We start from the raw sequence: 25935 nt of genomic DNA, 5'->3' as shown, positions 1-25935 counted from the left end.
TCAGGCGTGCCTCATTCAGACATTCATGCAAGGTCAAATAATGTTCGAAAATACCTGAACCAATCACTCGTAGTAACCAGATCCCATGAATACGGTCAGGGAACACGATGCGTTCTCTTTGTCAAAAATACCCCAAATATTTTCTATAATTATTTACATTAATAATACAGATCAAATATTACTAGATATCTAATAATAATAAAAAAATTATTTCTTAATACATTTTTAATAATTGCCATGAAATCTTACATAAACTATTACATCGTTGATGATGCCCCTGGTAAATTATGGCAGCCTCACCAGAGTGTCGCGATGCACAGGTTGAGAACCTCTGTTCTAAAATAAATCTGCTTTCTTTTGTTTTTCTTATCCATATTTATTTTATGCTTTTCTTTTTAATTTATTATTATTATTATACTAAACGATTCAAGGAAGTGGACTTTTTCTGTATCTGCTAAAGAGAAAAAAAAAAAAAATCTATCATTCATGCCTTCCTCATTTCCAAAAAAGTGGCTATTCAATTTTGCTTTGAATTTTACCAAACTTTCCATTTTAACCATTGTGACAGACAGTTCATTCTGGTAATTAGTATTAGTATTAGCATTAGTTGAGGCATATGATGCAAGAAAGCAAGTTTTTTTTTATGAAAAACCCAAACACGAAACGTATCAAAACCTATAGTACTTAGTACCGTGCATGGGTTGAAGGAGAAGTATGGGGGGAGGGGGGTGCCGGAAACTTTGCTCTAGAGACTAAACATGGGTTTCACCACTTCAAGCCTCCAATAAGCATAAGCAAAGTGGTGGTATTTCACCAGTTGATGAAAGCCATCTACCGCCTAGCAAATATACAGTATCAGCCAAAAAAAACATCCGGTTACTCCAAATGTTTGTCTAGTTTAGCCTTAAATTTATTTAAGCTATCAATTTCCTCAACAACAGATGGAAGTCTGTTCCAGCAATCAACTACCCGTTGGCTAAAAGCAAACTGTGCATCTATTCTACAACTGTCTTTCCCTCAATTTGAATCTATGCCCCCTCAGTTTCTTAGTCTGAGCAAGTGGGAGTATCCCGTCAGCATCGAGCCTGCTCAAACCATTCAAGGCCTTATACGCCTCAATCAGATCACATCTAGGTTCCTAGTTTCCAGATGCTGCAACTTGCAGAATTTAAGCCTTTCATTGTAAGCACACCCCTTTGTTCTTCTCACCAATCTTGTTGCCCTTCTCTGTACTCATTCTAGCAACTCTACATCCTTTGTAAAATGAAACCTCTAGACCTGTATACAGTACTCAAGGTGTGGCCTGACCATTGCCTTATAGAAAGGGATAATCATCTCCTTGTTTCTGCTAACAAAATTCCTATATATCATTGACAAAACTCCATGACCTGCTCTGCAGCCCATCTGCACTGCTCAGAAAACTTCATATCTGACTGCATCATTACCCCCAGGTCTTTTTCATTCTCCACCTCCCCGATTGTAGTACCACACAGTTGTTATGTTTCTCTTGGGTTACTGCAACCCATATGGAATACTTTGCATTTGTCAATGTTAAACTTCGGTTGCCACTTCTCAGCCCATCTGCCTAACTTCTAGATCCTGTTGCAGTAGCATTCTGTCTTTAGTGTCATTAAGAACCCTGCCAACCTTTGTATCATCTGCAAATGTGGAAATTAAGACTGATATCATTGATAAATACACAAAACAAGAATTGGCCCAGCAATGAACCATAGGGGACTTCACTAATAACATTAGTCCACGTAGAGCAGTGTCCATTTATTACCACTCTCTGCCATCTCGTACTCAACCATCCCTTTATTCAATGCAACATGTATCCATGTGCAACAGTATCAAAAGCTTTCCTGAAATCCAAGTATATGATATAAAAAATATTTTTGTATCCAGTTCCTCTGTGACAACATCGTAGTATCCAATCAAATTAGTCAGACAAGACTTCCCCCTTACAAACCCATGCTGTGTACGAACTATTACTGCACTCTTGTCTATGTGATCCTGTATCACCTCTTTAACCAGTGACTTCATTATTTTCCCTGGAACACAAGTTGAAACTAACAGGTCTATAATTATTTGTGTCACCCTTTTAACTCCCTTTGTGAATTTGGGATACATTTGCACATCCCCAATCCATGGAGACCTCCCCTGAATCTAAGGATGCTCATAATTATGGCTAAGGGTTTGCTAACTTCCCTTGCTGCCACCTTCAATATAACTGGATAGATTCCATCCACCCCAGGTGCCTTTTTTATGTTTAACTTTGACAATTTCTCCTCCACTTTTCTCTCAGGTATTACAAAATCACTTAGCTCCCTGTTAGAGTTTAAACTTCTGGTATTCACCTCATTGAATAACTCCTCATGTGTGAATGTAGATGCAAAATACTCATTTAGTTTATCAGCTACTTGAGAAGGACCATCAATAGTCAGAACCATCTATGTTAAGTGGACCAATTTAATTCATCCCCTTCCTTCTAGAGTTTACTTAAGTAAAGAACTCTTAGCTGTTTTTCTTTGCATCCTTTGCCAAAGATATCTTGTAATCTGCCCTTGCATGCCTAACCTCCTTTGTGACTTGATTACAGACTAGTTTATATCTGCTGTAGACAATGCCGGAGATGGATAGATAAAATTCATGAGTTTGTGGGTACATCAGTACACTGTGATCACTGTCACCTAGTGGTTCCTTTATCTGCAAATTCTTAATGCATGAATAATCACTGCTGATAATCAGATCAAGAGTATTACTCCCTTTGGTTGCACCTTGAACATGTTGCTGTAGAAAACAGTCCTCCAATAAATCCACAAAAGTCTTGCTAGCGTGTGAGTGACTAACCCACAATTTCCAGTCAGTATCTGGAAAGTTAAAATCCCTCATTACAAGACATTCTGATTTACTGGCCAACTCTATTTCTCTGCGCAACTGTTCATTGTACTAACTTCATTAAGCCTATAACACACTCCTACTCTCCTTTTCCCTTTCTCAGCTTTTGTCACAACAAACAGACTCAACATTGCACTATCCATCTGTGTTAACTGGATGCACTTCCTTAGATTTTATGTGTTTCTTAACTAACAGCATAACCCCTCCTCCCTTGCTACCCTGTCTATCCTTTCTGTACACATTGTACTCCGCAAAGTCCAATTCTGCACTGCTTATACAGCAGGCCCCCGTTATAACGCGGTTTGCTTTACGCTGATTCGCTATAACGCTGTTCTTATATTATAACCCGTATCTGACTATAACGCTGTCACAGATCACTATAACGCTCTTTTACAGATTACATTTTTGACATATTTAACGAAATCGTTTCATTTGATGGAGTCGATAGCTTGAAAATGAATAGCAAAACAGCATTAAAACGTTTCCCACGCCGACTTGAGGAATTTTCCCACGCTCAGTGAAATTTTCTCGCACGCTAATTTAATTTCAGTACAGTGACTTGTTACGTAGTTCCGAGATCAACATTTTAAAAAATGATCAAATATATTGCTTGTAATATTTGGGTTATATGCATTTATCCGAAGTCTAGTCATCACTCAGTACAGTATTAGACATCGTGCGTAACGGAAAGTTTACTTGAACATTGTATCATAATTAATTCAACCAATGCGGTTATATTTTCGAAGAGCTAATAATGACCGACAGGAATGAAAAAGCAACAACGTCTGGGCGCAGTACGAAGACTATAAATGTAAGAAAAAGACTGAATTTGAAAATTAAATTAGACGTTTTGAAGCGAATCGATTCCGGTCAACGACAAGCGGATGTGTGCCATAATTTAGGACTTGCAAGTTTAACTGTAAGAACAATTATAAAAAATTAATTTTATCAGCGGGAAAGATAGCTGTTCCACTGCAAGCAACTAGGACTAGGCCGGCTATTAGGATTGAAATGGAAAGACTAATTTTATTGAAGATAATATTCCAATGCAGAAGTCAGTTAAGTTAAATATTAAAAAAAAAAAAAAAAAAAAAAGAGAAAGAGATTAGCCAATATGATGATCTGAAGAAAACTCGCCTAAAAAAAAAAAAAAATGTGGAACTATTTAAAACTGGTAAGGACTGGTAGAATATATTTAAAATCCAGGGAGAAGCCGCTAGTCCAGATCAAGGAGCCGAAACTTTCAAAAAAGAACTTGTTAAAATTATTGAAGAGGGGTATTACGTGTTATACTTCTCAACAAGTTTTTAAACATAGATGAAGCAGGACTTTTGTGGAAACGAATGCCTAAAAGAAGTTTCATATTGAAAGAACAAAAAATATGCCAAATTTCAAAGCGGCGAAGGATCAGTTGACTTTATTGTTGGGTGGTAACGCTGCGGGCCATTTAAAATTAATACCCCTTTTAGTTTATTTGGAAGAGGGCCAAAGTTAAACTCAAAATCCACACATTTTTCATGATTAAATTCATCCATTAAATTAAATCAATTAAATTCAATATTTTAATTGGAATTTTAAGTTTACTTTTGATACGCAAGTAGTTACCACATAATTATACGTATGTAATGCAAAATATTTTATATGTGCAAATATTTGAATATTAAATATTTTGACCGACATTTGTGCATCTTTTCATTACCGTTTATTGTTGATTAGGAAATATCCTATGGCACCGACCGCAGCTCACAAATACATATGTTATCTTATGGGAAAGCAGCGCTCGCTTAGCGCGGATTCACTTAGCGCTCTGTTTTTCCGGAACGAATGATCAGCGTTAAGCGGGGGTCACCTGTATCTGTGTGACAGGATGTCTCTAATATTCCAACAATATCTGCCTTTGATGTCTTGATCAGCACTTCAAATTCATCAAATTTATTTACTGTACTTCTAGCATTGGTGTACATGCAATGTACACCAATCTATGACCCACTGCCCAAAATTCTGTATTTGTGCTTCTTGGTTTATCTCTCTTTTACCAGTAAAATAAACAAGAGAAAGACATAAAATGTATGTCTTTCTCTTGTTTATTTTACTGATTCCCCTTCAGGGTGTAATGTATACTTGTATGAAGTCCCTCCCCTCACAAGATGCCTAGTTTCGAAGATCTTTAGCCCTCACCTTCTAAGTCATTCTTCACATTGAAATTTATTAGCACCCCTTACCAATGTGGTTGCCCTTCTTTAAATCCTTTCTAGAACTCTATTTTTCTCCGGCTGTGGTTACCCGACCTGAACACAGCATTTACATATCCTGCTTGATGCTGTCCTGCTCAGTGATAATTCATTATAATGTGGTTTGTCTTGGAAATATTGTTTCTTTAAAATAAAAAAAATAAAATAAAAAAAATTTTTTTTTTAATATTTAATGTATATTTTTTCCTGTAGCTGGTCTGGCAATATAGTACTGTAGGTACTGTTAGTGGTACTTGTCAGTGCTATGCTTACTGCATTGTGGTCTCTCGTTAAACCATTTATTTTGTGTTCTGGAAAGCAGTCTTGATCAGGGGAATGCCATGTGGACTTAGTCGTGCTTTAGGCATAGTGAGCGACTCCATAGCCGGGTGGGCAGGAGCAGCATTGTGTAGCACACGCTTCTTGATTAGACCGGGGTTCGAGCCCGTGACCACTAAATACAGAGGATGCGGAAAGGTCAGGGAATGACCACCTCATATCCCTGGAGCAATATGGCCTTAGTTGCTAATGCTCCTAAAAAAAAAAAAAAAAAAAGAAATAGGCAAATCGAAGTCAACCCTCAGAATAATTCTAAAGAATGCCAGGAAGATGAAATTCTCTGCTAAGTCCACTGCATTGATTGCAGCAAAGCTGACACATTCTAGGAACAATTTGTTGTTGAAGCTGGAACAACTATCAATCAAATGGGCTGGAGGTCAGAAGCAGTGCACATATGCCTATGTGCTAGCTCCTTATCATGGAGAAAGCAATGAGCATCATTAACACCTCCAAGAACAAGTTGGACCAACAACAGAAATATGATCTCAGTTGTGGTTGGTTCATCAGGTTCAGACATTGCAGAAACCTGTACAGCATAAAAGTGAGTAGTGAGTGCTAACCACCGAGCAACATTTTTTTTCCCCCCATTTCACAATCTAAAGAGAAGGTACATATTTTTTTTATTTAATTCATATCATGGAAATAAATTGATTCTTTCACTGGCAGACTGACTTTTGGTCTTAAAAGGCTTGTGACTTTTCTCACATTAGTGGAACATTATCATCTATAAGTTAGTTTAAATTACTAATATCGTTTTAATACAAAAAGCATCACCAAAAAGTGAATCTGCTCTTTATTTAGAATTCATTGCACCAACATGAGAGCTGTTTCAGTAGTTACTGGTCTCTCATTAGGTGGTAGGTGGCTTCTATTAATACATGTAGCTGACAAGTGAATAATATATTGTCTTAAGGGAGCAGCCAAGTGGTGTATAGAAGAAAAATGTCCGAATTAAACACATGAAACTTGTGTCTACCTTTTAATCCCTGAGCATAAATTATATTTGTCCTCTACAGCAAAGTATTAATATGTTACATTATTATATTTCAGTGCAGCCATAAAATTATATACATGTCTGCATTCAGTTTCTATTTAAGATATCTTTGTCCTTCCAGTGACAGATCAACACAAGGCTTGAGCTTATGTTCACATTAGCGATAACACTATTATTCATGAGTTAACCTAAATTATTAATACTGTTTTAATGTGCATACATATACAAGTAGCCCTTGATTTACTTCGGGGTTAGGTTCCTGAGGTGACAGATGCAAATAGAATCAGTGCAAATGGAACCCTTTACATAATGGAGTCAGTTGAAAATCACAGGGTTAGGTTCTGGGCACCAAAAAATTTTACCTACCACTTTGCATCGATTATTTTATTTTATTTGCATTCTTCATAGTTGTAGTAATAGTCGATGGAGGCATATTCATAGCCCTACACACATTAAGGTGGCTTTCACCAGATTCCATCCTCCAAATATTGCACTAGGATTCAATGAACTACTTTTACCAGACATGGCGTCTCTTTATTCTATTAAATTAAAAACTTTATAACACGATTGGCAAAAACTGCATACGGCTATCACTATTATTATTTAATTTTATTAATAGCATAATTAATAAAAAAATTTTAGCATAATAAATTTCCAACACGTGTAAATAGCGTAAACAACAACCAACTGAATGCTTCACCTCATGAACCTTTACCACCCAGATCCACAAGTGGCTACTTTAAGGGTGGGAATCTTTCTCGTCTCTGATATGGATGTGCTAATTGCTGATTGGCACAGATTTTCCTAAATCAACTAAACGTGAACAGTACATGATACATAGCACAGTATGATGCCGATAAATTTTGTCTGATGATTTTAAATTTTCAAATATAAAAAAATTCCAAAAATAAATAAATGAAAGTAAACATGGCATTGTGGTTAGTGATTGGCACTATCACGAATCGGCACAAGTTGGGCCAGTGCAAAATGAGGACTTTCTGTATATATATATGACATTACTTACCAGTTAGCATAACTTTGTTAACAGAAGTTACCATCATGTTATAAGCGACTTGACAGTTTTAGAATAGCTGTCAAGATGAGACTTTAAGTTTTAAATAAATAGTGGAATTGCCTTTTTTGTGATTCTGATATTTATTTATTTTTTTGGCAATGCTATATATATTAAAGCAAAGTTAGTAGTTTAGGTCAATTCCTAGCATGTCAACTCTAATTCTCACATTACAGATGACATGCTAGGAAAGCCTTTTGTCTTCTACATAAGTGGTTGCAGTCCTTCCCTAAAACTTCAAGGTTGAAAATGGTCTCTACAACCAAAGGGACCAAGTGAACCCAAGACAAAAATTGGACACAAAAATGCTACACTATTCATATTCAATGCCTATGTTGAAATATAACCATGCAACCATTGTTTTATAATTTGACTAAATAATGAAACCCCTCAGTAAATTTGAACAAAATAGCTTCCTTACAGTTAAAATACAGTAATAAATGAAATACTGTTTCCCATTTTTCAACATGGTAATCACGTTGAAAATGGGAAACAGTTCAGTTGTGAGTGTGAAGGGTATTTCAATTAAACTTTTGATATAGTTTCTTTTCTTATTTTTATTTCTTAAAATTTTTGACAGTCTTTTTTTTCTTTTTCTTTTGTATAGTATCCTTTTGGACAAGAGATTTCGTGCTGAATGTGCAAGTTATGGAACAATCTTCAGCTATCCACCTGCCAACCGCTATGAGACTCTTCTGAAGCAACGTCATGTACAACTACTTGGTCGTTCTATAGATTTGAATAGACTTATTGCTCAGAGGATTAATGCTGCTCTTCAGAAATCATTGGAGTTAGCAATAAGTCGCTTTGAAGCTGGTGATATTACAGGGATTGTGGTAAGTTGAGGTATATAAAATTTGTAAAATGAAATTATATCAGAAATGTATTAAATATATTTTTATAACTTCATTTACAGTTTTAATTTGGTGAACGTTTTTAAATGATTAATATTTTAATTTCTTATAGTAATAATAATATTAATAATAATATATATTTTTTTAATGATTTTACAAAAATATCAAACAGGCATGATTCATTTAATCACCACCAATCCATAGAATAGAATAGAATTCTCTATATGTGCTTAACATCATTGGCATCCATTTCTCCTAACTGGTTTGTTTAAATATTTGGTGAGCATTGGATGGAATTGATCTTTTGTGCCATCATTATTTACATTGTATTAAATATTATTTAATACAATGGTTGACATGACACTTGGCCATTTTAATGAGTTCGGTTTTCATTTTTGTCACTGAAATTCAATGAAAGTGTTTTCTCCAGCTCTACCTTGGAAGCAGTTAAGGCTGTGGTTGTTTTAATAATTAATCAAATAATCAACTAAACCATTAATCCTTGTGTGGTTCTTTGGGATTGCTAGAAAGATTTAGACAGCAATAGAAAACATCTAAATAACTATTTCAAAGTTAATGTGGATATTACATGTTTCAGGATATGAGGGTCCCAAATGGCTTGTTGGTAGATGCCATGACTGGAGGATGCTTCCCCTCCTTCCCACCAAAGTCCTTCAGTCTATGCCATAACCTGGATTTGAACCTGGGCATCTTTAATGAGTACAAATGACACCTCCATAGTGTCATAAAGGAAGCTATGTAGGTGTCATTTGAATGATGTCAGATGAATAAAACTTTTAATTTGATTCAAGTGAAATAGAATAAGGTAATGTATTTGCAATTGGTAACAACATGAATAAGGTAATGTATTTGCAATTGGTAACAACATGAATAAGGTAATGTATCTGACATTGGTAACAACATGAATAAGGATAAGGTGAATAATGGTAACAATATGAATGCAAGATTGCTCAGATAGTGAATCTGAACAAGAAACAAATAAGATAACTTCATAAAAGGTGAGTATGGGCTTGGCACACCCAGGGTCCTGAGCTGGATATCATCATTCTTCTTTTTCTTAGTGATTTCCTTCTATTTCTCTCTCTCTCTCTCTCTCTCTCTCTCTCTCTCTCTCTCTCTCTCTCTCTCTCTCTCTCTCTCTCTCTCTCTCTCTCTCTCTCTCTCTCACTCACTCAGGGTAACTCAAATTTTTTTTGGCTGGTGCAGCATAAGTCTCAGGCTTCCTTGCACCATATGGATAATAATAATAATAAATTTGTTCCCATTTCTTATGATGAACTGAACTGCAGTCATTACAAGAAATAAAAAAATAAAATAAAAAAAAAACAGTTAGTTCATGTATTTATTTCATAGTATTAAATTTTAGTTAGGTACATTGCACTTTATGACTGTTCCAGTACAGCAGGTTAAAGAAGAATAATTGTATATGGGATACAAGAAATTTTTCTTTTAGCCAAAGGATTGTTAACTTTTGGAAAACAGCTTATCAGGCACGGAACTAGGAAGCTTATACAAATTTAAGGAAGGATTGGATATATATACTTTGGTGAAATCAATTGCCTTTTATTATAACATTTTTTTTTATAACGCTGATGCTAAATAAGCCTTCCTTGTATCAGTTCACTATTATTAGTACTAATAATAACGAAGGGTTGTCGAATAGATCAGGCCTTAACATTATAATGTGAATATATAGACTAATCACTTACTTGCATATAAATGCAATACTATTTTGTATTGCATTTATATGCAATAAAAAATAGTATTGCATATTGCACATTGACTAATCTTTTTTTCTACAAGTTGATATTTTCACAGTAAAAATATTTCCACTCATAGAAAAAAAGATTGGTCAATGCTTTTTTTTTCCCAACTGCAAGATAGTACTACCTTTCTTAACAATAGGGCCAAGTACCACAAAAAAAAGTTGTTAAGTGAAATGCATTTAAGTGAATGGCTATTTTCTATACTCCCTTATTATAGATGCATCCCTTGTTAAAAAAAAAATGTTAAATTTTAAATATAACAGTTGTTAGATGTGTTATATATTAACAGTCATAACAGTATAATACAGTAATAGGAAAAGAAGTAGACTTACCTGTTTTACATAAATGATGTAATGACAACAGCCGATCTATATAACAGTGTAATAATAAAAGAAGGCTAAAATTTTGTGGGATGTCCGTTTACTTAATGTGGAACCATTAGACTTTAAACCACAGAAGAAAAGAAATTTGTAGAATTAAAAAACAAACTTAAAAATTTATTTTATCTTAGTTGTTTGCTGACATTGAAGCTTCTCTTGCAAGTGAAGTTAGCTGAGGTCATGTGCCTGAGTGGTGCTACAGACTTATCTTGATCAAAGAAAGTTCATGCCCACGCATCAGCCAGGGAAGTTTATTCACAGTATTCTAGGATCATAAAGGAGTGATTCTGAAACATTATCTGAAGAGAGAAAAAGGAGAAACAGTGATGAATGACAAATACTGTGGTGTGCTTCTGGATTGAATCCAGCAATTTGAAAGAAATGTGGTTTGCTGTTCTCAGGTGTGCTTGCAGCACATTAATGCCCATCCTCATTGCACCCATTCAGTGGTGAATCAGATATAAGAGATGAATTTGAGCTATTACCCCATCTTCAATATTTAGAGAATTAACGGCATGTTGATTTTCACCTTTTTTTTTTTTTATTTTTTTTTTTAAAGCGAGAGGATGTCACTTCTTGTGACATCCTCTTGCTTAAAAAGGAAGCATTCAATAAAGCAGCCTAATTATCTATTAGCTACTTAGATAAATAATAGAATTCTTAAGATACTGAATTAAATTGACTCAAATTGATAGCATAGCTTAATTTACGGTACTCACCTTGTTATAATCTGCAGTTGATGCTTAAGGTAGGATGAATAATAGTTTGAATTTTAAAAATTGGGATTAATATGAATATGTTTCAATTTTGAAAATGGAGTTAAATTATGCTCAAGGAAATAGAAGTGCACGTCTTCATCCTTGGTTGTCATAAATTGAAGGTAGAAAATGATTAGGCGCCTCCGTAGCCAGGTGGGAAGGAGCAGCAGTGCATAGCACATGCTTCTTGATTAGACCGGGGTTCGAGCCCGTCACCACCAAATACGGAGGATGCGGAAAGGTCAGGGAATGACCACCGCATATCCCGCATATGGCCTTAGTTGCTAATGCTCCTGAAAACCAAATAACAACAGAAAATGATTGAAGCTGTAAAAGATAAACTGAGAGGCCAATAGCCGTAACGAGCTGACTTTCGTTATTAACGTCTTCAGTTGGCGATAGTGGAAAGAGAGTGAACGCGTGTATTTAAAGGACTCTACGTTCCCACGATGCTCTTTGATACATGTGGTAATCTCAGGTACACGAGATTCCAAGCCGGAGAGAGGTTATAGGGTAATTTGGCATTTAATACTTTAAATTTAGAATAATGGTGAAACCATTCTATGATAAGGGCTTTGTACTGGAAAATTTTAAAACTAGATTTCATTTTAAGATAGGGATGGCTGAATCAACTAAAGGGGTGTGGTTGTGGGACTGTACATGTAGTGTAAGTTCTGTGTTTGATTGTCCTGTTCTGAAGCTATTGTAATGGTAATATGCACGTGTATTTGATGTTTTTGTGGAGCCATATTTAGCAGTGGTGCTACCAATGTAACATGCATTACAATTTTGTTGGCATTTAATTAGATAAACAATATTGTTCATATCACTGATTTGATATTTATATGTATCTTTATATGAATTAAACATTGATCCTAGTTTATTATATGCTGAAAATGTGAGATTGATGTCTGTACCAGTAAACAATCGACGGAATTGCTCGGCAAGATTACTGTGGTAAGGAATGACAATACATGTTTTGTTGCATGTGATCTGTTTGTTGATATTATTTTGGGCAGTGGTGATGATTTGTTGGATTAACTGAGAAGGATATTTTCTGGATATGAATTTTTCCGTAAGATATTGGAGTTCATTAGATAGGTCTTCGTGTGTAGAACTGTATTTGAAGGCATTATGAATCTGGTTGTAGAGGACAGCTTTTTTTGTACTAAGAGGATGGTGCGACTCAAAATGTAGGTATTTTCCAGTGTGGGTATTTTTTCTGTAAATTCTAGTTCCGAGTTTGGTGTCCGTCTTATATATGGTAAGATTAAAGAAATTAATTTATCCATTTTATTCTATTTCAAGAGTAAATTTTAATCTGTCGTGTATTGAATTAAAATCAATAAAAAGGTTATCTGGTTTTATTTCCTATAATAAGGACGTCATCTGCATATCATGTATATAATTTAATCTCTGGAGGGTAAGGTTGTAAAATTTGGTTCTCTATGGAGGCTAAATAAATTTCGGATAGGTGGGCTGAGATTCCCAATCCCATAGGTAAACCGTATGTTTGTTGATATATCTGGTTGTGGAATTGGAAATATTTGGCATCTAATAGAAATGTTGTGAGTTCTAATATACTATTGATTGAGAGAGAAGTACGATTGATTAAAGTGCTGTCTTCTATTAGGAAATTATGTAAGGTTTGTAGTGTAGATGGCAGGTGTATATTAGTATATAAAGAAACTACATTGAAAGATGCTAAGATGTCATTATTAGAGATTGTAATGGGACTTATTTTCTCAAATGCTTGGGTGGTATTATTAACTTTATATTTTGAAAATCTTGTAAGGGGGGAAATGATCTTAACTAGGAAGGAGGATAAATTGGCAAAAGCAGATTTATAGAAGGAGATTATTGGTCTTAGTGGATGGTTGGGTTTGTGTAGTTTAATGATACCAAATATGTGCCGGAGAATGTTATTTCGTAATGCCGATTTGTTGCAAGTTGTGTAACATTACAGTTTTGTTAAATGCCAACAAAACTGTAATGCATGTTACATGGTAGCACCACCGCTAAATATGGCTCCACGAAAATATCAAATACACGCTCATATTACTATTACAATAGCTTCAGAACAAGCGCCTCCGTAGCCATGTGGGAAGGAGCAGCAGTGTGTAGCACACGCTTCTTGATTAGACAGGGGTTTGAGCCCGTCACCACCAAATATGGAGAATGCGGAAAGGTCAAGGGAATGATCACCGCATATTCCCGGAACAATATGGCCTTAGTTGCTAATGCTCTTAAAAACCAAATAACAAACTTTATCGGCCATTATTAACTCTTCGAAAATGCGTTTTTTTTTTTTTTTTTATATGAACCCCAAACACGAGAGGTATTAGAACCTATAGTACTTAGTACCGTGCTTGGGTTGAGAAGATGAAAGAAGATATTTGTTGACATTGGACTTGAACTTCTGTAGATTGTAATTTTCAGGAAATACGTATGAAGGAAGGTTGTTCCAGAAAATGGCAGTTGAATGAATAAATGAGGAAGATGAAAAGTTGGTTCTGTGGGTTTGAAGTTGGACAGTAAATGGATGTTGGCTGGTGGCGGCACGTGTTCGGACTGTTTTGAAAGAGAGAGCGGGAATTATAGAAGCCAATTCAGAAGAACAGTGCCTATGGAAGTATCTGTAGAAGAGGCATGCAGCAGAAACAGTGCGTCTATGAGAAAGTGAGTGGAGAGACTCTGTTAGAGATGAATCATTAATTAACCTAACTGCCCTCTTCTGAATGGAATCAAGAAGCCTGAGAGAAGTTTTGGGGGCACCACCCCAGATGTGGGAACAATATTCCGTGGCAGGGCAGATTTGCGATTTATACAGAATGAGCAGCTGTTTGGAAGAAAAGTAACGCCGAGAGCGAAAGAGAAAACCAAGTTTTTTAGATGCAGAGGAAGCAACATTTGTAATGTGCTTGTGCCAAGAGAGATTACAAGTCAGGGTAATCCCCAAAAGAGAGATATCATTTTACCTAGAAATCGGAGTGTCACTAAAGATAAGCATAGGAGCAGAAGAATCCTTTTTGCGAGATATAAGACAAGACTGAGTTTTAGAAGGGTGGAAATCAACTAAGTTGTCTTTGCCCCACTGGGGAATTACCTGAAGATCGGCATTTAAGGAATTGTTAGCAGATTTTCCAGAAGTTGAAGCTGATTGAGCAGGACAAGGTTTCCCAAAATGGAAGGTTGAATACAATGTGCTGTCATCAGCAAAACTATGGATACGATTTCCAGTCAATGGAAGAAGGTCATTGATATACAAGAGGAAAAGAGTGGGGGAAAGAACTGAACCTTGGTGGACACCGGCATTAGTGGAGAAGTTAGAAGACAGAGAGGCATCTACCATCACCCTCAGTGAGCGATCAGAGAGAAAACTGGATAACCAGTTACTAAAAACAGTTGGCAAACCATAAGATGGAAGCTTGTTTAGACGACCTTTATGCCAAACACAATCAAAAGCCTTTGAGATGTCAAGAGCAACTACTTGCGTTTCACTGAACCTTTCCATTCAATTAGTCCATTTATGGACTAAGTAACATAAGTAACTGAAGTAACATAAGCCAGAATATCACCAGTGGATCGACACTGATGGAATCCATACTGGTGATTGTTGATCAGACGGAAGGTTGCTGGGTCGTTTGAGTTGGCGGTTGATTGATTTCTCCATTACTTTAGAAAGAGTAGAAGTAATTGCAATGGGACGATAATTGGATGGGAGGGACTTGTCACCCATTTTAGGAACTGGCTGGATATGAGCAAATTTCCAAGCAGAAGGAAAAACACCTTTGGAATAAGAAAGTGAAAAAAGATGGCAAAGAATAGGAGTAAGTTCAGGAGCACAGGTTTTGAGAACAAGTGGAGAAATACCATCAGGACCTGGAGCTTTCTTAGTATCAAGATTCATCAAAATCCTTCTGATATCCTTTTGACGGAAGACCACATGAGGCATTGAATGGAGTGTGTTGGGAATGGTGGGAGGTGTTTTACCAAGATCATTAATACATGAGCTGGAAGAAAAATGGGATGCTAGCAGGTCAGCTTTATCCTTGGCTGAAGTGACAACAGAACAATCTGGTTTGGACAGAGGTGGGAGCAGAGATGGGCAAAAGTTGCGGCTAATAGCTTTGGCAAGAGACCAGAATGCTCGGCTACCATTAGGGCAAGAAGCAAGTTTTCTACTCTTAGCCTGTTCAAACTCTAGTTTGGACTGATTAATAACTGCTTTACAATTGTTGCGAGCTTTGGTGTAGGCAGAAAATGAAACTGAAGAATTAGAAACAAGCCAATTACGATATGCAACATTCTTCTCTTGGACAGCCTTAGCACATTTATTGGAAAACCAAGGTTTAGATAAAGGATGAGATTTTAAAGTGGAGTGTGGGATAAAGGATTCCATTCCTGCTAGAATAATTTCACTGACACGATCTGAGCAAACGTTGACATCAGAGGTTTTGAAACAGTAATCCGACCAAGGAAAAGAAGAAAAGAAGTCTCGCAGGTCATCCCATTTTGCATTCTTGTAATGCCAACAACACGAGGTTGGGAATAGCCATGAGATAAAGGTTCCATTGGGGAAGAGACAATCACCAAGTTGTGATCTGAAGTGCCTAGAGGACCTCTCACTTCAACCGTGTACTTAGAAGTGTTGTTTGTGAGAAAAAGATCAAGCGTATTGACTGTATGATTAGGAGTGTCCGGTATTCTTGTAGGTAAATGAACAATCTGTGCTAGGTCATTAGTAATTGCAAAAGCCTGAGAATTTCGAACTGCTGGGTCAGTGTGACTAGAAAATGGAAGCCAGCTGGAGTTGTTAACATTAAAATCACCAAGGAAAATTACCTCACTGTTAGGAAAGTTGGACTGGAGAAAGTCAAGTTGCAAAGAGAGGAAGTCAAAGAGCTCCAAGTGATTAGTGGAGTTGGGAGAACGGTAGAGACAACAGATGAATTTGACACAATGAGGTAGAGAGATTTTAAGCCAGAGAAGATCAAAGAGAGGGGATTCCAAATTGCCAAGTGTCTGACAGGGAATATCAGAACGGACATATGCAGAATTACCACCTTTGAGGCGAAAGGAATCATACAGCGAATAATTTGGGCATCTGAGATGAGCAGTAGTTGAATCAACCGATAACTGAGATTCTGTCAGAAAAAGTACATGGGGTTTGGCAGACTGCAAGTGGAAATGGACATCGTTGAGATTAGAATTGAGATCACGTATATTTGTGAAATGAATTAGGAAGTGCTTGGGAGGTTTAGATCTTTTCGCAGATAAGCTTGCTCTATTAGTTTGACAATTCATGGTGTATTCAATAGTAAGAAAAAGTGGGTGGGACATGCTGTATGAAGTAATGAAATTTTTGGATATGGGGTACATGTGGTAAGAATATACCCAGATCCTTGACATAACTTGGCCTCTACAATGCTCCCCGCATACACACTACTCGGACTCCCTCCAATCACTATCTGGCAGAGTAGAGGTAGCAAGATTATACACTAGCTGATCCGGAAGCCTCCTAGAGAGTTACCAATAGGCTCAGTCCGGTCTGGTGTACTAACTAGCGGCCGGCCTGCAAACACCGTTTTAGAGCTGTACCCTTGAAATGTAAGGAATATTGGATCTCGCCACGACGTTCATCATAACCTCAAAAGTCATCAATCATAGGGAAGGGTTGACCGGAACTTAGCTCTAGAGGGTTGACCGGAACTTAGCTCATGGGTTCCACCACTTCAAGCCTCCAATAAGCAAAGTGGTGGTATTTCATCGGTTGATGAGAGTCATCTACTACCTAGTACTGCCTGGTAACATAGAGAGGCGGCGTTCCTCCATGTGGTGTGGGCGCCACACCTCGACCCCTGCTTACGTTGGTTTACACCTGGGTGGTCACCCACCATGTACTTGTGCATGGAGGTTATACCCAGGATTACTAACAGTCCCACCATCGTGAAGGTGCAAGCAGAGGATTTGGCTGTCACAGACTGTCCGGACTTCACCGAAATTGGGTCCACTTGACTTGAGTGTCACCTGAATATCAGTTCCGTCAGCGTTTTAGACTCCCAGGTAGCAAGTACAGCTTGTCTAGCATATCTGAGAGAATGTCTGTGACAACCTCAAGGACCAAACTGCGTTTGGTCCATGTAACTGCATTTGTTGCATTAATTATGATATAATGTTCAAGTAAACTGTCCATTACACACAATGTCTAATACTGTACTGAGTGATAACTAGACTTCTGATAAATGCACATGACGAAAATATTACGAGTGGTATACTTGATAATTTTTTAAAATGTTGATCTCGGAACTACATAACAAGTCACTGTACTGCAATTAAATTAGTGTGCGAGAAAATTTCTCAAGTTGATGTGGGAAACATTTTAATGCTGTTTTGCTATTCATTTTCAAGCTATCAACACCATAAAATGAAACGATTTCATTAAATATGCCAAAAATGCAATCTGAAAAAGAGCATTATAGTGATCTGTGACAGCGTTATAATATATGAACAGTTTTATAGCGAATCAGCGTAAAGTGAACCGCGTTATAACGGGGGCCTGCTGTAGTGAAAAAATTTATCCTGCTTGATGCACAAAAATAATTTGAGTAAATTGGAGATGGAGTAGATAAGGGTGCATATATATACAAAGGGTACTAGGAAAGTTTTGCAATATGACGCAACAATGAATCACAGGAAGCTGCTTGTTGCTGCATGTTGAGACATGTTCATACGTGCATAGTAGCCGCCGCGCCAAGTCGATGGGCTCAGTTATTCATTAGTAGTGAGAGTGTATGCGATGGCATCGTGGTCACGAAATGAGATAAGGACAGTTTTGCGGTATAATTTCGTGTGTGGTTTAACCATAGACCAGTGCTTAGAAGAAATGACTCTTGCACTAGATGATGATTGTCCACATTGTACAACGATATTCAGGTGGTATAGAGAATTCCAAAGGGGAAATTTCACTCTGGAGGATTCTGAGAGGCCGGGAAGGCCACGAACGTCAGTTACGGAGGAAAACGTTACTGCTGTGAGGAAAATGCTTGACGAAAACAGGCGAGTGACCTACCAACAGATAGAGGATACTTTGGGCCTAAATGCACCAGCAATTCGTTCGATTCTGCAAGATCATTTGCACGTGAAGAAACTTTGTTCTCTCTGGGTGCCGCATCAACTGACTGAAGAGCAGATGACACGACGTGTGACTTGGTGCCGGGAGATGTTAAAAAAAGTTTGATAAGGGACAATCTCGGTATGTGAACAACATCGTGACAGGTGACGAGACTTGGCTGTACTATTACGATCTGCCGACAAAGGCTCAAAACAAAGTTTGGGTCTTTGATGATGACGACACACCTGTAATTGTCAGAAAATCCCGATCTGTAAAGAAGAAAATGATAGCTGTATTTTTCAAATCGAGTGGAATTGTGGAACGTGTCGTTTTGGACACGCAGAAGACAGTCACAGCTAAGTGGTATACTGAACAATGCCTGCCTAAAGTCATTGGATCTATGAAGAACCTGCGGCCAAAGTCAAGAATGGACACCTGGTACCTCCATCACGATAATGCTCTAGCTCACCGCGCCAAAGCCTGCACCGAATATTTGACCACGACAGGACTGAAACTTCTCGAGCACCCTCCCTACAGTCCAGACCTTGCTCCCTGCGACTTTGCACTGTTCCCGCATGTGAAAATGAAGCTAAAAGGGAGGCGGTTTTCCAGTGATGAGGACCTTCTACGGGCTTGGGACAACGAGTGTGCTTTACTCCCTAGTGAAACTTGGCAGAACTGGTTTAAAGATTGGTTTCGGAGGATGGAGAGGTGTACTGAATGCCGAGGAAATTACTTTGAAAAAATTAAATAAACAAAACTGTATTGCAAAACTTTCCTAGTACCCTTTGTATGGAGTAGATAAGTAGATAAAAGTATATTTTTGCTAATTTTTTTTTTTTTTTTTTTTGCTTTATGGCTGTATTATCAAAAATATCTCAGGATATCTTTTTTTATTTAAGTATTATCATTAACATTTTTATTTGTATTTATCTGTTTATTAAAAATGATGGAAAAAATTTTTTTGTGTATTCAAGGAACTTGAAGGAATTATAGGTGTCAATAAACTTGCACACAAGCTTCTGGGAAAATATATTACCTTGGATGATTTTGATGCCATGTTCCGTGAAGCCAACCATAATGTTTTGGCCCCATATGGTCGTATATGTCTTCATGTATTTTGGGAGCTAAATTTCGACTTCTTACCAAATTATTGTTATAACGCTGCAACCAACCGGTATGGAATCCCTTTTTATAGCTATAAGATATAAATGCAGTTTCAGTTTATAAATTGGCAATATGATTAGGACTAGATTTAGATTAGTAGTATGTTGTCATTCATTTTGTTATTTCTAGTGGTGAAGTGTTATGTTTGTGTAGAATAATCAACCTTTTTAATTTTTTGGCATGGGTTGGGGTTCAAAGTTAAAAGGCAGATCAACTTCTTTTTACACACGCACACATAATATATATATAAGAGGTGGATTCAAAAAAAGATTTGTATTGACACAGAGGTAGTTGTGGTTGAAAGATGATATATATTTTTTTTGATACCTTAAAATTTCTGTAGCAACCACAAAATTTGATTTTCATATGACAATTCATGTTTTTTTCCTTTGCAGTGCTGAATGAAGTGAAGTGTCACAATGGACAAATTGTAATACAGATCGTTGATTTGGTTTCTCTTTCTGCAAGGGAAAACACTCAGAACAATTCACAAAGAAATGGTTGCTGTTTATCAGAATGCCCAGGTTACATTGTTGCACATTGGTATAAACAAGTCAGATGTGGAAGAACCTCAGTGGATGATAAAGAAAGACCAGGATGCTAAGCAACTGCTGTAACAGAAAAGAGTGTTGCAAAATTGAGGCATTAACCTTGGAATATTGCCATGTTAGCATCAAAGAACTAGCTGCAGAGCTTCAAATTAGTTTAGGGTCTGTGGAGACTATCTTCCATCAGCAGTTGCATATGAGTAAAGTGTCTGCGAGAAAGATTCACAGACTGCAGACCCCTTACCAGAAGAAGGAAAGGGCAGAATGTGCACATGAAACGTTGGTGTGCCAGGAAAAGCAAAAGGGTTTTTTTCATGGCTGGTCACCATGGATGAAACTTGGATCCATCACTATGATCCTGAAACTAAACAAATATCAAAACAATGGAAGCATACAGAATCACAACCCCCAAAAAAAGCCAATGGTTCAGCACAAGGTAATGCTGTTTTTTGGGAACAGTATAGTGTAATACTAACAGATTATCTTCAAAAGGGCTATACTGTGATGGCAAAGTATTATTCCAACCTCCTCATAAAGCTACCTGCTGCTATAAAAGAAAAAAGATGGGGAAAGCTGTCATGTCAAGAGTTGTGTGCCTCTTCCAAGGGCTGTACTGTGATGGCAAAGTATTATTCCAACCTCCTCAATAGTATTATTTCAACCTCCTCAGCTACCTGCTTCTATAAAAGAAAAAAGATGGAGAAAGCTGTCATGTCAAGAGTTGCACATGCTTTTGCACATTCCTTGCATGCTGCAGTGAGGTGTGCTCATGAATGTAGGTTTGAAATATTGCTGCAATTCCCCCAACCTTGCAACCTCTTTCCTGCCCGGAAGTCCTTTCTTTGTGGAAAACACTCTGCTGCTGATGAGGTGATTTCTGCAGTCAACCTATGGTTTGAAGGACAATCAGAGGACTTTTACAAAACTGGCTTGCAGAAATGTATTGAGAGGTAGCAAAAATGTCTCATTTTGTTTAGTGACTATGTTGCAAAAGTGTAATACATGGTGTTCATTTTGATTTTCTGTTACAAGTACTTCTGGGTGAATACAAATCTTTTTTGAACCCCTCCTCATATGTGTTATTACAGCCAGAGAATTTAAATATAGTGAATGTCAATAATAATCTAAACAGTGGATGAGAACAGCTGTTACAAAGGGAAAATATCTGTTTCTGACATTATCTAGATATGATAGATCGGCTCAAAATTTTTAGTTCGATAATCCTAAACTGCAGTAGCACCCCTCTGTGCCTCTTGTATCGCTGTAATGACATTTCTATTTCCTAGCAGTCCTCTCTGACAGTTTACCATGGCGAGTCTGTTATTTGCCCTTGTATGGGTTGTTTAGGTCTTCACAATGACTACCTACCCACTGATGAGATCTCAAAAAGGATTAAAACCCAGGTTTGGGTAGTGGCATACACTTTAAATAAAAAGCAATATACATCTCCATTAAAGTAGTGCCCTTCATTTAGAGTAGTGCAGTACCTAGTAATTCATGGTGGAGTGCCTCCACGATATGAGATTGATGCAGTTCTCAGTTTTTGTCTAGCACATGTTTTTTGTAACATACCAGCTAATCACCCTCAGTGAATTAAGACTTTCATTGCAAAACACAAGACTTGTTACAATTACATATTTATCACTTTTATAGTTTAAATACAATACACATAGTTAAAATAATAATTGTATTTATCTTTTTTACAATAGCACACTATTGTAAAAAGATATGTACAATTTAAAAATATTTTGTGGTACATTTTGTCTGGAATGTTGCAATATGATATCCAGTAGTGGTCTTCCAATGTTCATTCATTTCAGAAACCTTGGTAGTGATTTTCCATTGACTTAATGTCTCGATGGAATTGTTCCTCCTCCTCATCACTCACTGTGCTAAGGTTTTCAGGAAAGAAATCTAAATTAAGTTCAAATCGCAAGAAATTAAAGTTCAGTGACCTATGACATTCCATTTCTTTATATGCATTGTGTAATTCCTTAACTCCATCTTTATATGTTGGAGACCTGTGGTTACCCAAAAAGCCTGCCACACTTTTTGTTCTAATGCATTGAGGCATTTTTCAAAGCTTCAGCAGGATGAAAGCTTTGAAAAATGGAAGCTGTGAAGTCTAATATGAGACCCACAAAGATTCCCTCTCTAACTTCCACAGCACTGATCTTTGAAAATTTCTCACTTAAGTAACAAAATCCTCTTGTTAATGTTGTCAATTGCTTTCACAAAACTGTTCATTAGACCAAGATAAATTTGGATCCACTAATGGAATTAGAGCACACTGCTCATTCCTGGCTTTAGATGAACAAAGGATCTTACAGGTACTTGTTTGTGGCCAGTCATATCTGATGTTAATAGTCTGCGGCATAATGAATGTCCCAGGAAACAATATTTTATGAACTCTCCTTGAATGCTTATCTCATTAACATACCAATTGCTTTGAGGTTACACAGATATTCTATTGATGAGTGCTGCATTGAATTGCTTTGAGTAGTGTCTTCATATTATAGTATGTCTCCTTTAGATGAACAGAGTGGGCAATGGGATGGATAACTTTAGTTTCCTGCTTGCAAACTTCACTGTGAGGAGTCAGTGAAGAGATGCTATTCAGATGTAACAGTTTCATAAGAACTCCAGTGATATCATGGCAGTAGCAGAGCAGACTGTTTACTGTAAAGAATATTGCAAAAACTTAGTTTCTTTTCAGTGATGAGATTCTTTGACGTTCTTGTTAAAGCAAGTGTTGCTGCTTTTAATCTTGAGGCGAGAAGGTGAAGTGGAATGCAGCGAAGGTGCAAAGGGTGGAGACCTGAGAACTCAGCCAACCTTCAGTACACACTAGACAAAGAGTCATCACAGCCAGAGCTGTTTACCCAGGATGAACTAAATGACATCATTAGAGGTCTGGCACTTTCAAAGATAAAGCCAAACATTACTGAATCCATATTCGGATAAACGATTTTGTACTTATTCTTTACTGAGAATCCAGTTGCATTTACATTACAAAAGTAACAATTACTATCATAGACTTCTGGCTGCTTTCATATTATGGATATGGAAAAATGCATCAACCTTTTGCTTTTGTTTGACCAGTCACATAAACCATTTGAACAGGAAGTACATGTGGTGCCTATCTTATTCTGGTCACCAAGAGGACAGCAAAAGTATAACCGAAATATTCCAAATATCTCTAATGTTATACTTATTTTGATTAAATTAGGAAAGAAAGAGCCGTATCCATAATAGAATTTGTTTGGATGATTTTCACATCTTGAGGCATGACAATGAGATAACAGAGATATATATGTATATATATATATTTTTTTTTATGAAAACCCCAAAGACGAGAGGAATTAGAACCTATAGTACTTAGTACTGTGCTTGGGTTGGAGGTTGAGAAGACGAAAGAAGATATTTGTTGACATTAGACTTAAACTTCTGTAGACTGTAATTTTCAGGAAATACGTATGAAGGAAGGTTGTTCCAGAAAATGGCAGTTGAATGAATAAACGAGGAAGATGAAAAGTTGGTCTGTGAGTTTGAATTTGGAGAGTAAATGGATGTTGGCTGGTGAAGGCACGTGTTCAGATTGTTTTGAAAGAGAGAGCGGGAATTATAGAAGCCAATTCAGAAGAACAGTGCCCATGGAAGTATCTGTAGAAAAGGCACACAGCAGAAACAGTACGTCTGTGAAACAGCGAGTGGAGAGACTGTTAGAGATGAGTCATTGATTAATCTAATGCATTCTTCTCAATGGAATCTAGAAGCATGAGAGAGGTTTTGGGGACACCACTACAGATGTGGGAACAATATTCCATGGTAGGGCAGATTTGCGATTTGTACAGAGTGAACAGCTGTTTGGAAGAAAAGTAACGCTGAGAGCGAAAGAGAAAACCAAGTTTTTTAGAAGCAGAGGAAGCAATATTTGTAATGTGCTTGCACCAAGAGAGATTTGAAGTTGTGGTAATTCCCAAAAGAGATATTCTTGCTTAGAAATCAGTGTCACCAAAGGTAAGCAATGGAGCTGAAGAATCTAAGATATAAAACAGGACTGAGTTTTAGAAGGATTGAAATCAACTAAGTTGTCTTTGCCCCATTGGAGAATTATCTGAAGATTGGCATTTAAAGAATTGGTAGTGGATGTTCAAGAAGTTGAAGCTGATTGAGCAGGGCAAGATTTCTCAAACTGGAAAGTGGAATACAATGTGCTATCATCGGCAAAACTATGGATAGGATTTCCAGTCAATGGAAGAAGGCCATTAATATACAAGAGGAAAAGAGTGGGGGAAAGAACTGAACCTTGGAAGACACCAGCATTAGTGGAGAAGTTAGAAGACAGAGAGCCATCTACAATCACCCTCAGCGAGCGGTCAGAGACTGGATAACCAATTACAAAAAACAGTTGGCAAACCATAAGATGGAAGCTTGTTTAAAAGACCTTTATGTCAAACACGATCGAAAGCCTTTGAGATGTCAAGAGCAACTGCTTGTGTTTCACCAAACTTTTCCATTGAATTTGTCCATAAATGGGTAACATAAGCCAGAATATCACCAGTGGATCGACAAATCCATACTGGTGATTGTTGATCAGACGGAAGGTTTCTGGGTAGTTTGAGTTGGCGGTTGATTGATTGATATCTCCATTACTTTAGAAAGAGTAGAAGTAATTGCAATGGGACGATAATTGGATGGGAGGGACTCGTCACCTATTTTAGGAACTGGCTGGATATGAGCAAATTTCCAAGCAGAAGGAAAAACACCTTTGGAATAAGAAAGTGAAAAAAGGCAGCAAAGAACAGGAGTAAGTTCAGGAGCACAGGTTTTGAGAACAAGTGGAGAAATACCTGGAGCTTTCTGAGCATCAAGTTTCGTCAAAATCCTTCTGACATCCTTTTTATGGAAGACCACAGGAGGCATTGAATGGAGTGTGTTGGGAATGGTGGGAGTTGTTTTACCAAGATCATTAATACATGCATTGGAAGAAAAATGGGTTGCTAGCAGGTCAGCTTTATCCTTGACTGAAGTGACAACAGAACTGTCTGGTTTTGTCTGGTTTTTTGGGAGCAGAGATGGGCAAAAGTTGCGGCCAATAGCTTTGGCAAGAGACCAGAATGCTCGGCTACCATTAGGGCAAGAAGCAAGTTTTTTACTCTTAGCCCATTCAAAATCTAGTTTGGGCCAATTAATAACTGCTTTACAATTGTTGCGAGCTTTGGTGTAGGCAGAAAATGAAACTGAAGAATTGGAAACAAGCCAATTACAATATGCAGCATTCTTCTCTTGATGAACAGCCTTGGCATATTTATTGGGAAACCAAGGTTTACATAAAGAACGATATTTTAAAGTGGAGTGTGGAATAAAGTATTCCATTCCTACAAGAATAATTTCACTGACACGATCTGTGTAAATGTTGACATCAGAAGTTTTGAAACAGTAATACGACCAAGAAAAAGAAGAAAAGAAATCTAGAAGGTCATCCCATTTTGCATTCATGTAATGCCAAACAACACGAGGTTGGGAATAACCATGAGATAAAGGCTCCATTGGAGAAGAGACAATCACCAAGTTGTGATCTGAGGTGCCTAAATGACTGCTCACTTTGACCATGTATTTGTTTGCTGTTTGCGAGGAAAAGATCAAGCGTGTTGGCTGTATGGTTAGGATTGTCCAGTATTCTGGTAGGTAAATCTGTGCCAGGTCATTAGTAATTATAAAAGCCTCAGCATCTCAACCAGCTGAGTCTGTGTGACTAGAGAATGGAAGCCAGCTGGAGCTGTGAATATT

The 25935-nt window shown here is 37.2% G+C and overlaps 1 protein-coding gene across 2 annotated transcripts in view; it reads left to right on the top strand.

Moving 5' to 3' along the window:
• The window catches only part of Cyfip (Cytoplasmic FMR1-interacting protein Sra-1), a 425647-nt gene that overhangs the window by 305431 nt on the left and 94281 nt on the right, over positions 1-25935 (top strand). For both annotated transcript variants that reach the window (XM_090369296.1, XM_090369295.1), the window contains exons 18-19: positions 8142-8370; positions 19405-19604. In XM_090369296.1, coding sequence (XP_090225422.1) covers positions 8142-8370; positions 19405-19604 — 429 coding nt within the window. The remainder of the gene's footprint in view (positions 1-8141; positions 8371-19404; positions 19605-25935) is intronic.

The sequence above is a fragment of the Mastigoproctus giganteus genome, chromosome 3 (assembly GCF_048544385.1).
Source record: "Mastigoproctus giganteus isolate SK-2022 chromosome 3, ASM4854438v1, whole genome shotgun sequence".
Classification (NCBI taxonomy): Eukaryota; Metazoa; Arthropoda; class Arachnida; order Uropygi; family Thelyphonidae; genus Mastigoproctus; species Mastigoproctus giganteus.
The sequence above is the reverse complement of the archived record's forward strand: the minus strand, read 5'-3'. Positions and strand labels throughout refer to the sequence as shown.